A 12383-nucleotide genomic window follows, 5' to 3' on the forward strand; every position below is an offset into this window, starting at 1 on the left:
CAGAAACCATCATGGGCTCCATCTGTGCCTTGGCCTGACCACACCCAGAATTTGCCTGACCTCACCGGACACCCTGCCAGCTGTCGGGCATCAGTATCCACACCCTGAAGAGAGGAGGGGACGGGCAGGGGAGGGATGGGGTGACAGGGCAGGGCACATTTGCCTAGAGGTGCTTTGGGCCGGCTGGTCACAGAGCAGTGACTCGCTCCCCAGAGAGGAGGGGAGCGAGCGGCACCGGGGACATTCACTGGGCATCCGAGCCTTCGTGGAGAGCTGGAGGTTCTTGGAAGAGAAGAACCTCTTGGGGATCGGACTCACCCCCAGCACGGGCCAGGAAGGCGGCCGAGGCCTCACTGCCCGCACCCACCAGGCGGGAGCCATGGATAAGTTCCGCATGCTCTTCCAGCACTTCCAGTCCAGCTCCGAGTCGGTGATGAACGGCGTCTGCCTGGTGCTGGCCGTGGTCACTGTCAAGCTGTACTCCTCCTTCGACTTCAACTGCCCCTGCCTGGCGCGCTACAACACCCTCTACGGCCTGGGCCTTCTGTTCACACCCCCGCTCGTCCTTTTCCTCTGCGGCCTCCTTGCCAACCGGCAGTCCGTGGTGATGGTTGAGGAGTGGCGCCGGCCCGCGGGGCACCGGAGGAAGGACCCAGGCATCATCAGGTGTGCAGTCCCATACCACCCAGAGGCCTGTGGGCATTGTCAGGCCCCGCCCACGCCTGCACAGGCACTGCCAGGACACCCCGAACTCTGACTTTCCCCCATGGGCATTCTCAGGCTCCCCATTGGCACAGAAATTGTCAGGGACACCCCCAAACCTTACCCTTCCCCCATGGGCATTATCAGGCTCCCCACCCACACAAACACTGCTAGGTGACCCCCAAACCCCAATCACCCCCATGGGTGTTGTCAGGGCCCCTCACCTGCCCCCCCCTCCAGGTACTCTCACATGTACCCCCTTCTTTCCCCAACGAAAGCATCATCAGCTCACCAGACCCATTTGCAGTTTCCACTCTGGAAATAGACATTTCTGTTCCTGTCATTTGTCTCCCTTCTGTGACCAGTGCTAGAGACACATGAAGGATACAGAATTCCCCATAATTTCCCAGGTCACATCTATCACACTGCCATGGATCATAATACCTCACCACATGTGTGAAGAGCCATCCCCTGACATGCATAGGGGCTTTGCCTGTAGTGAGAGGCATGCGTGGCTTAAAGGCTGCCTCCCTCTCCCATACACTCCCCAGGGCAGCTCTACTGTCCTTAGAGCCTCCCACCTGGTGGGTGCCCTCTGTCAAAACCAGTTGATGGAGTTTAGCAATTTGAATTGCTCCCTGGTCAACACTACACATCGCCTTGGTGCCAAGCCCTGTGTGTGCACGGCCTCTGGAGTCTCCCTCGGCCCTGGGTCTGCTCCTGTTAGGCTCCGTGTCTAAGGATGAGGGACCTGAGGCACAGAGAAGTTTAGTAACTCAGCTGAGCTCCCACGGGTAGGAAGAAGCACAGCTCACTCCGCTGCCTGCGTGTTTTCAACAAAACATCTAAATGCTCCAGACCCATGGGCTCTAGACCCAGGAGGAGCTTGGTGAGTTTTCGCCCACTCATGATCTCCTCTCGGCCCTATGCTTTGGCATGGACCATTGAGGTGTCCTCAAGGGTATGTAAGGCAATGTCATGAGGAGCCCTCAGTTCCTCCTTCTGACTACACTGCCCCCGACGAAAATGCTGGAGCTGCCCCTGCCTACAGCGTATTTATAATTCTCTGCTGGGCAGGCCATGCACACACACAGCATACATCATTTTATGTTTGTTACAGTGCAAGTTAGAGACATCTGCATCCTGTGCACAAGCAGCCACTATTTCGTGTTCCTCGGGGGCTCTGGGCTCCCTGTCATCCAGCCACACAGGGAGGGTCACATACACTGGGCGTGCCCGTGACCTTTTCCTCTGGGAGTCAGTGGTTGCAGCTCCACTAGGCTCCCATCCTGGGACCAACACCCCATGCAGGCCAGAGAGGAGCGAGTGGGTCAGGAGAGACACCTGGACAGTCAGAGCGTGGGCTCCCTGGATGCTAGGAGAGGCGTTGGAGGCGCTACGTCTGGGAGGGACATTGGGCAGGGCTGTCTGAGTTTAGGCTTCCCTGGAAAGCGGGCTCTGGGAAGAATGTGATAATGAATGGGCAACTGGAGTTCAGCCCTACTGGGGACCCTCTAAGAGAGTGTGTAGGACACACCGCAGAAATGGCGCACTGAGGGTCTAGGCCAGTGATGGCGAACCTTTTGAGCTCGGCGTGTCAGCACTTTGAAAAACCCTAACTTAACTCTATGTGCCGTGTCACATATAGAAATGTTTTGATATTTGCAACCATAGTAAAACAAAGACTTATATTTTTGATATTTATTTTATATAGTTAAATGCCATTTAACAAAGAAAAATCAACCAAAGAAATGAGTTCATAGGTTCGCCATCACTGGTCTAGGAAAATGGGGCGTTTATCCACCAGGCCCCATCCCTCTTGGGTTGAAGGTTGAATTGGGGGTTGTGAACTTTCTATCGCTTGCAGCCTAGCCCTCAGGGAGAGCCATGCAAGTGGTTGAGGTGGCTGAGCGGAGGCCCTCTGGCCTCCATGTGAATAGCAACTATCCTCCAGCAGAGTCTGCTACCAGGCCTAGAGCAGGAAGAGCCCCAGCTCCCAGTGTTGCAGTCCTGGGACTCCCAGGGCCCCCAGACCTCCCTCCTCCTTGCCCTCTGCCACTGGCACCCCTGCAGTGGAAGCTGCAGCCATTCCTTTGGTGTAACTACAACTAGTATTTTCCAGCCCTCCTTCGAAGTCCATCTTTGCATCTCCTGTAGCCTTCCTGCTTCAGCTGAATTCCAGCTGCCCTTTGTGACCACCCCCCCTTTCCTCTGTTCCCAGGTACATGTGCTCCTCTGTGTTGCAGAGAGCGCTGGCCGCCCCCCTTCTCTGGATCCTGCTGGCCCTCCTTGATGGGAAGTGCTTCGTGTGTGCCTTCAGCAGCTCTGTGGACCCTGAGAAGTTTCTGGACTTTGCCAACATGACTGCCAGTCAGGTTCAGCTCTTCCTGGCCAAGGTGCCCTGCAAGGAGGATGAGCTGGTCAGGGACAGTCCTGCTCGAAAAGCAGTGTCTCGCTACCTGCGGTGCCTGTCACAGGTAATGTGGACGGTCCTCTCCCGAGAAGCCTCCCATTATCCTGCGTGGGTTCTGAGGGGTGAGGAGGTACAGGTGACGGCCTGAAGCCCCTCCCTTCTGCTGGAGACACAAGCAAGGAGCAGGTGGTCCCCAGGGAGATCAGGAGCTTGACTCATGTACAGAACAGTGTTGGGCCCTAGGAAGTGGGCACTTGGTCATCAATGCTGACTCACCCCAGGACAGAGACCAGGTACCCATATCCTCCGGGAGTCAGCTAGGCCCGTCCTCAGGGGGCTGGATGGCAGAAAGCACTGGGGATAGACTGCTCTGTCCACCCCACACACACATTCTTCCCATCCCTCAGAAATAATACGAATTACCTTCTATTGAGCACTTGCATCAGGCACTGTGTTAAGCATTTCATATGCATTCTTTCATTCAATTCTCAGAACAACCCCATGAGGTGGATGCAGCCACTATCATCCCATTTCACAGATGAGGAAGTGGAGGCTCTGAGAGTTTAGCTCACTAGGCCAAAGTCACACCGCTTGGAAGAGGCAGGACAGGGATCTGAATGCACATTATAACTCCTGACCCTCTTAACCACCTCCATACAATGCAGGTTCTCCCTAGGTGCCTGGGTCCCCACAGGGTATCAACTCCAGTATCCTGGGAACAAACCCCAGCCCAGACTCTAGAGCAGGGGTGGGCAAACTTTTTGACTCGAGGGCCACAATGGGTTCTTAAACTGGACCGGAGGGCCGGAACAAAAGCGTGGATGGAGTGTTTGTGTGAACTAATATAAATTCAAAGTAAACATCATTACATAAAAGGATACGGTCTTTTTTTTCAATAGTTTTATTCATTTCAAACAGGCTGGATCCGTGGTCCGTAGTTTGCCCACGGCTGCTCTAGAGTCTACCACCTCCACTCCCAGAGCCTCAGGCTCAGCTGTGTCCTCCAAAAAGTATTTACCTGAACCTATAGATGCCCAGTATCCCTGGGGCCACAGAGAATAAAAACATGACCCCAGCCCTCTGTGGAGCTGAGACCGCTGGTGGCAGATGCAGGCCCGTGGGGCAGGGCAGAGAGGACCAGTGCTCAGGATGCACTGATACTGCTTCAGGCTGTGGCCTTGGCCCTGTCACTCTCCCTCTGGGCCTCAGTTTCTCCTGCGAAATCAAGGGAAGTTTGGTCTCCTTCACTTGATGGTCCCTGCAGGCTGACACACTCTAGGCTTCACCAGCTCCTTGGAAAGAGTGTAGAATTTTCCATGAGACCAGGGTTGGAGTCCTTACTCCGCCGCTGTACGTTTATCAGGCACATTAAATGCTCCTAGAATGTAAAATGCTCACACAAGTATTTTAAACTGGTAAGCGGGGAGGGTTCTGTGAGAGGCCAAGAGCGGGATTGTAAATCACATCTACACATGATAAGAATTCAGATATGTCTTTGTGTGAGAGGAGTGAGTTTTCGGTTCCAGGTCCACACAGTTGCTCTGGTTTTAACCGAGGCCTTGAAGAGACTGTCGCTATGGAGGGGCAGAGAGGAGGGCGACGCTCCAGCCTTAGAGAACTGCCTCTAATGGTTTCTCACTCTTGGCCTGGAACACTGTTCCCTGTTTGTATCCTGCCCAACTGTTACTAATCCTTCGGGTCTCAGCCTAAACCTCACTGATCCCTGAGCCCTCCAGTTCAGGTTGGCCAAGTCCCCATGACTCCCTGTACATCCCTTAACGTGGCACATAGCCAGTCATCGCCTCTTAGTTGTTTCCTCCACTTAAGTGTGAGCTCTCTGAGAGAAAAGACTGGGTCCCCAGTGCTTCCCCCAAGATATAGAATAGGTGGATGCATAGACAGGGTGGATAAATATATGTGAGGATGGATGGAGCACCGAATAAAAAATGAAAGGATGATGGATGGATGGATGGATGGATGGAGTGTAGGGAAGGCAAAACTTTACTTCTTCCCACCTTAGGTTTTCAGCTGAGATGCTAACAAAAAAAATTAACAAAAGGAAACCAGTTTATTAACATGTGCAGTGGACACCACGCAGGAGAAACCTAAACCAAAGAGTAACTCAGAGTGGTGGCTTAGAATTCTGGCTTATATAGCATCTTCAGCAAAGAGCAGTATCTTTGTAGAGAAATGACAGGACAAAGGAAAGCGGTTTTAGGCTCCCAAGGGCAGAAACTGTGGGAAGGTAAATACATGAGAGGAAGCATGGAAGTTTCTTACTCCTTAATAGAGTAAGGTTTGTTCGCACGTTCCTCTGGTGCTGCCTCTGGGCTGATAAGAGGCTGTCTCCAGTAAAAGGAGAATTTATTTCTTGCCTTTAGGCAGAAAGGGAGAAGGTAGAAAGAGCTTCTCCTATGTTTACTGCTTCTTAATTTTCTTCAGCTCAAAATAATTTTATGTCCAAGAGGCCTACTTTAGAGTGATCTATTCTGATTTCCAGAAGAAAAGTTGGGAGGATGAATGGTGGGTACAGGAATGGTTAGGATAGGCAAATTGAAGGAAGGATGAGAGTATCAGAACGTGAATGGATGGGAGAATAGGTGACTGGATAGGAAGATGGATGATGGACAGGTGGAAAGATGGTTGAGAGGATGTCTGGATAGGAAATATAATAGATATGTAGTCATATGGGAGGATGGATGACTGGATGGATAGGGGGAGAGATAGCTGGGGAAATGAATGGATGCAAGGATGAGATGGTATTGAAGGGAGGATGAATGGAGGTTGTTGGTTGGATGGATGACTAAATAGGAAGCTAAATATATCTGAGGAAGGATGGAAGAGATAAAGGAAGAGACTGGAACACCTGTGCCTGCCACCCCATTCAGCGCTGTGCCCCGCCCACACCTAACCTCATTGTCTCCCCCGTCCCCAGGCCATTGGCTGGAGCATCACCCTGCTACTGATCGTGGCGGCCTTCCTGGCCCGCTGCCTGAGGCCCTGCTTCGACCAGACGGTCTTCCTGCAGCGCAGGTACTGGAGCAACTACATGGACCTGGAGCAGAAGCTCTTCGACGAGACGTGCTGTGAGCATGCGCGGGACTTCGCACACCGCTGCGTGCTGCACTTCTTCGCCAGCATGCAGAGCGAGATGCGGGCGCGGGGGCTGGGGCGGGACCCCGAGCCCCCCGAGACGTCAGAGCCCCCGGAGGGCATGGACGGCGAAAGTGGGAAGGCCCACCTGCGCGCAGTCTCCAGCCGGGAGCAGGTGAACCATCTCCTGAGCACCTGGTACTCACGGAAACCGCCTCTGGACCTGGCGGCACCCCCCGGCCTCGGGGGGCGTGGCCTCAGCCACCGCGCTGCCCCGGCGGAGCCCGGGACCAGGCTGTCCCAGCACACCAACGTGTAGCCTGCCCTCCCGGCGCGCACGGTCCCCACGGGTAGCGGCGGCGCTGACCAGGCTGTGGGAACCCGAGGCAGGGCAGCCTAACCCTTGTTGGCCCCCTTCCACGAAATGTTGAATTTCGTGCCAAAAAAGAGCATTTGCGGGAAGTTTTAATTCATTACTATTTTGAAGAAAAGTGCTAGCGATGGACATTACTTTGAATAAAGCACTTTTGATGTTTTTCTTTAAATTATCGTGATTTCTTTGATTACAAAAGCCGCATTATTAGCCGGTTATGGTTATCCCGCATTATTAACACGTTAAGCGCCCAGCCTGCTTTGTCTTCCGGGCGGGAAGTACAGTGTCAGTCAAGCGCGTAACATGTTAACCGGTACGGATCAGCTGCCTCCTGGACACCCCCCTACTGGGGATGTGCCGGCAACCAAGGTACATGCCCTTGACCTGAATCGAACCTGGGACCTTTGAGTCCACAGGCCAACGCTCTATCCACTGAGCCAAACCGGTTAGGGCTAATCCGCATTATTAACCGGTATCCGCACTATTAACTGGTTAACGCTTAATCTGCACTAATAACTGGTTAATAATGCGGATTAATCATTAACCGGTTAATAATGTGGATTTTATGATCAAAGAAAACACGATAATTTCAAGAGAAACATCAAAAGTGCTTTATTCAAAGTAATGTCCATCGCTAGCACTTTTTTTCAAGATAATGAGTTAAAACTTCCCGCAGGACGCCGTCTCTGCTGCAAAAGTTGAAAGAACCTGTTGCTCATCACAGTGGCGGTTAGGCAGGGCTCAGCCCCGCGCCGGCGCTGGCTGCCTGCACTCCGGGCTCTCGGGGGCCGCGAAGGGCGGCGGCGCGATGCAGCCCGTGGTCGCGGTCGAGGCGCCAGAGCCCGAGCTGGAGTGGGAGAGGGTCCCGAGCCCTGCGCTCGCCGCCGCCCGCCGTGACGTCATCGCCCTCGAGCGCGAGCACGTGCGCGCGCACCTGCGGCCCCGGAGGCTGCAGGAGGTGGAGCGCCTGCTGCACGCGGTCCACAGCGAGGAGGCGGCCTCGGCGGAGAGCGCCCTGGACCTGGCGCGCAGCCCCGGCGCCGAGGCAGGGGAGCGGGTGGGGAAGCTGTGCGAGAAGGTGGAGAAGAAGGCGGTGGAGGCCGCGCTGGTGGGGAAGCGCACCGTGGAGACCCACCAGCAGATCGGCAGCCACGAGTGTCGCTGAAGGGCGCGGGGGCAGGAAATATTTGCAGAATGTGGACCAGCCCCGTCACGAGGCTGAAAACCCAGGTCACAAGGCAAGAAAAAAAAGGAGACGTCAGAGAAGTGGGAAACGGAAGTCAGATGGAAACTTGTAACTGATCGGCGGATAAGATGAGGGACTCCGCCACCGGGCAGGCTGAGCCTCTGAGCTTCCCGGCCTGCAGCTCTGACTCTATGGCCTCGGGGGAGAGCGCGGGAGGCACCGCGCCGCCCACCGCCAGCCCGAACCGGAACCGAGCCAGAGGCAGGGGGGAGCCCTGGGATACGGGTTAATAATGCGGATACCGGTTAATAATGAGGATTAATCATTAACCGGTTAATAGTGCGGGATAATCATAACCGGTTAATGCGGATTTTGTAATCAAACACAATAATTTCTTTTTTTTTTAAAATATATTTTATTGATTTTTTACAGAGAGGAAGGGAGAGAGATAGAGAGCCAGAAACATCGATGAGAGAAACATCGATCAGCTGCCTCCTGCACATCTCCCACTGGGGATATGCCCGCAACCCAGGTACATGCCCTTGACTGGAATCGAACACGGGACCTTTCAGTCCGCAGGCCGACGCTCTATCCACCGAGCCAAACCGGCTTCGGCCAAACACAATAATTTCAAGAAAAACATCAAAAGTGCTTTATTCAAAGCATAGACAGCCCTGTACCAGGGAATAAGGAAGAGAGAATACACAGATGATAAAGCCCCACCAATTCTGTTTCTAGCAGACCAAGGCTGAGCCCCCTTCAAGGTGCACCCCATTTTGAGATGCAGCTCCTTTCTCGGCCCAGCTTTTCTGCCCACCTTCAGTTAGCAGGTGCTTCCTCCCTCACCTTTCCACTCACCATCTTCCCCCCTCCCCTCCCACCCTCCCCTGACCTGCGGCCTGACACCTGAGCTCAGCATCTCTGTGTAAGGCTGCCTCCTTCCTCAGGTATCTTCAGGGCTATCTTACCACGGCCCTCAGCAAGAAGCTGGCACCCTGGTGAGGATTTCCCCTGGTGTGTGGTGTGAGGACCAGATCGGCAAACCAGGGTGGGGGCAGACCTAGACATCTCCACGTTGAACAAGAAGATTTTGTAAGTTCCAGTGTTTAAGAAACTCTGGGCCAACTGTGGGTGTGGGGTCTGGCTACGGGATGAAAACCCTTGAAACACCAGAGTTCGATCTTGCTGGGGGGGGGGGGGAAAAAATACTGCCACTCAATGTCTGGTGGCCCAAACAGGAAGGATTGGGGAAGATCTAGCCTGTGAGCTCCTCCCTAATGACTCACTCATAGCACACACACACACACACACTCACATCCCACTGTTGCCTTCATTAGCACAAATGGTGCAGACCCGTGCTTTTCTAGTCATCAGGCCTAGGAGTAGTCCAGGGGTCCCAGGATGTCTCCCGAGAGCCCAGCCCCCTCCATATCAAGATAGTTATACCTGCTCTCCTGACCTCTTGCCAAGGGACCTTGTAGGACCAGGCAATCCCTGCAGTTCAGCCTCCCCCCACCTACCCTGCTGTGGTTAGGCCATGCAAATATCAGAAATGGCACTGAGGTGGGGCAAGATTTAGGCAAAGTGTTAGCAGGGATTGGGTCAGGAGGGGGTGGGGAAAGCTTGGAAATGGCCCAGTCATGGCTGGTGAGATCCCAGCCTGGGGAAAGGAGGCTCAGGGACCTCACTTTGGGCTGCAAGGACGCAGCATCTGGACCAGTAAAAAGCCACTGACTGTCATCAATACTCTTGCCTTCTAATACTGAGCACTTACAGAGCACCGACTGCATAGACAACCCTGTACCAGGGAATAAGGAAGAGAGAACACACAGACGATAAAGCCCGCTGTCTAATGGAGAGACAGTCAGTGATGGATACAGGAATCATTATAATCAGCAGCAAAAGGTGTAAGTGATATGATAGACTAGAGGCAAGTCAGGTGCCATGGGGATTGAGCATGTAGAATAACGCTCCAAGCCGGGCGACTGGCTGCATTTGAATGGGTCTTGAAGGATGGGGAGGGTTTGGACAAGGAGAGAGAGACGTGGGGGTGGGGCAGAGCACCTCAAGGGAAGAAACAGCAAGAACAAAGGCAAAGAGTTGGGGAAGAGGTCGCACATGTTTCATTTATTCTTTCAGCAAATAATGATGGAATGCCTAGTGTCCGAGAGCAGGACAGACATGGGCCTATCTTAATGGAGCTTCCAGTCTGGAAGGGAAGATAGGACATGAGCTAGTGAAAAAAACAGCTAATTGCCCTAACCGGTTTGGCTCAGTGGATAGAGCATCAGCCTGCGGACTCAAGGGTCCCAGGTTCGATTCCGGTCAAGGGCATGTACCTTGGTTGTGGGCACATCCCCAGTAGGGAGTGTGCAGGAGGCAGCTGATCGATGTTTCTCTCTCATCGATGTTTCTAACTCTCTATCCCTCTCCCTTCCTCTCTGTAAAAAAAAAATCAATAAAATATATTTAAAAAAAGAAAAAAACGGCTAGTGAAAGGGTGTGCAATCCAGCCTGGCTAAAGTGAGGACCTTGGCTGGAGAACTGAGGAGCCCACTCCACATGAAGTGCACCAAGAGGACCAGGGACGCATTCTTGGGATCCTCTGCCATGGATGGTCCTCAATGCATCCCCACCCTTTTTAGCCCCCAAACACGATATGGTTTCAAACCCCAAATCTTAGCCAATGTCCGTCCACACCATCATTTGTTCACATCCTGTGAGAAAGAGATGCCTGGGGCAGCGTGTGCCACCTCACCTGGGAGAGAGGGACACAGGTGGGAGGCTTCCACCTGCACCTGAAGACCCTCCCTCCCAGGGGAGCAGCCATCGGGGTGCCTAAGTTCATTCCCCAAGCCTCGCCGCGCTCTGGGTGATGGCCCTCCTGTGCCTGCCCTGTACATAGAGCCTCTCTTGTAGGAGACACAGTGGCCAGCGGGCAAGGCAGACATGTACTAGCCATGAGGCGTGGCTTGTCTAAATCCCCCATGTTGCCCATGCAGCCTGGGCAGCTCAGTTCTGCGTGAGGAGGCAAGGATGGTGGGAGACATGGAAGTTTGGACCTTGACTTCATTCTGCAGGAAGTCAGTGATGAGAAAGTGCTTGCAGGCAAGCTCAGGAGGAGGGCTGAAACTTGTGGTTCACCCACATGGCTGGGATGCCTGAGCTGCAGGAATGGAAAGCATGAGAGAGGCTTGAGTGAGGAGAGGAAGGGCCAAGACCTGCAGAGTTATGGGTGCTCCTCCAGCCGATGGTAGAGAGCAGCCCCCACTTGAGCACCACACACTCGTGCTCTCCTACGCAAATGGGACATTTTCCTAAAGGCCCAGCACCCGCTCCCCAGCGGCCCCTTTGCATGCTGCTTTTCATGATACTTAACTCCTCCAGCACTAAGGTGGGGGCCAGGACAGGAGGCAAAGGGCCCAGTGCACGTCCCACCCTCATCCTGCTCTCCCTCTGGGGGTCCCCCCCTGGGGAACCCCCGGCAAGGGTCCTCCAGAGGCCACCATCCTAGAGGCCCCATTTGCCGCAGGCCCAGCCAGAGGGCTGAAAAGAGCACTATCCTTCTGCACCCGCATCATGTTTGTGACACGACCTTTTCCACCTGGACCAGTGGGCCAGGAGAACTGATGCAGCTGGAAGAGAAAGGCCAGAAAACACTTTTCCGCCCCCTCTCCCACCGCCACGCCCACCTAGCCTGGGCTCAAATCCCACTCCTCCACCTACACGCTGGGTACACTTTAGCTAGTAACTTAATCTCCCTGAGCCTCAGTCCCCACCTTGGTAAAATGGGGACAATAGCACCTGTTCCGTAGGGTTCTATGAGCATTTCACGAGGCGATACCTGTAACGGGCTGACACAGGGAAAGCTCAGTCAATGCAAGTTCTTGTTGGTCACACAGACACGCACAGACCACTAATGTGGTTACATGCACACATGCAGATGCACAGATCCCGAGGCCCAAAGGCACCGAGAGCACCCACAGGGATGCACAGAGCTACCCTGTCCAGCCTCTTGCTCTGTGTCAGTCCCGGCCCCACCCTCTCACCCCAGACAGGAGCCATCTGGTTGGAGCTGGGTCTGACCTGCTCTTCTGGGAGAACTGGTGGGCATCAAAGGGAGCCCTTTAAACTCCTCCCCACTTTGATAGGAGGGGCCTTGGCTTGGTTCCCACAGACGCTTGAGGGCCCGAGCTCAGGCATGAAAACCTACCCCCCACCCCTTTATCTTTTAATCTGGGGGAGTAGAAGTAGGAGGCGGGGCCAGGAAAGGATTTTTCATCCATAATCTACAAACACGGACACCCACAGAGACATAAGAAAACCAGACATAAAAGCACCTGCATTGCGCTCACAGGCTATCGCTCCCTGCCCAGTAGGGAGGAGACCCAGCAACCTCAGATTTAAATCCTCTGGCTCCAAATTCAGGGCTTTTTACTCTACGCCATGCTGCGCGTTAGCACTGTCTCCATTACTAGAGCTTTCCTCCCGCTGTGACCAAAATCACTACTGCCATCATTATCATTACTGCTATCACACCACCACCATCGTCACCGCCATCACCACCTTCACCTCCATCAGCACCATCCCCAACACCAACACTGCCTTCCCCAGCA

General features: G+C 54.0%; 2 protein-coding genes across 2 annotated transcripts; both read left to right on the top strand.

Annotated features, from left to right (window-relative positions):
- The first annotated feature begins 379 nt into the window (after positions 1-379).
- Positions 380-6527, top strand: CALHM3 (calcium homeostasis modulator 3). The gene is made up of 3 exons (XM_036337324.1): positions 380-666; positions 2924-3179; positions 6051-6527. The coding sequence occupies exons 1-3, from the start codon at positions 380-382 to the stop codon at positions 6525-6527; spliced, it is 1020 nt and encodes a 339-aa protein (XP_036193217.1).
- Positions 6528-7389: 862 nt separating this feature from the next.
- LOC118670305 (putative MORF4 family-associated protein 1-like protein UPP) lies at positions 7390-7746 on the top strand. Its single transcript, XM_036337373.1, has one exon. It carries the CDS (start codon positions 7390-7392, stop codon positions 7744-7746), a length of 357 nt encoding a protein of 118 aa, XP_036193266.1.
- Positions 7747-12383: the final 4637 nt, after the last annotated feature.

Source organism: Myotis myotis, unplaced genomic scaffold (genome assembly GCF_014108235.1).
Source record: "Myotis myotis isolate mMyoMyo1 unplaced genomic scaffold, mMyoMyo1.p scaffold_m19_p_15, whole genome shotgun sequence".
Lineage (NCBI taxonomy): Eukaryota > Metazoa > Chordata > Mammalia > Chiroptera > Vespertilionidae > Myotis > Myotis myotis.

Bases quoted from the DNA above. Each gene is read 5' to 3' on its own strand.
- CALHM3 (XM_036337324.1), top strand. From the start codon at position 380: ATGGATAAGTTCCGCATGCTCTTCCAGCACTTCCAGTCCAGCTCCGAG. The intron at 667-2,923 runs GTGTGCAGTCCC...CTCTGTTCCCAG, and splicing joins AAGGACCCAGGCATCATCAG to GTACATGTGCTCCTCTGTGT. The intron at 3,180-6,050 runs GTAATGTGGACG...CCCCGTCCCCAG, and splicing joins ACCTGCGGTGCCTGTCACAG to GCCATTGGCTGGAGCATCAC.
- LOC118670305 (XM_036337373.1), top strand. From the start codon at position 7,390: ATGCAGCCCGTGGTCGCGGTCGAGGCGCCAGAGCCCGAGCTGGAGTGG.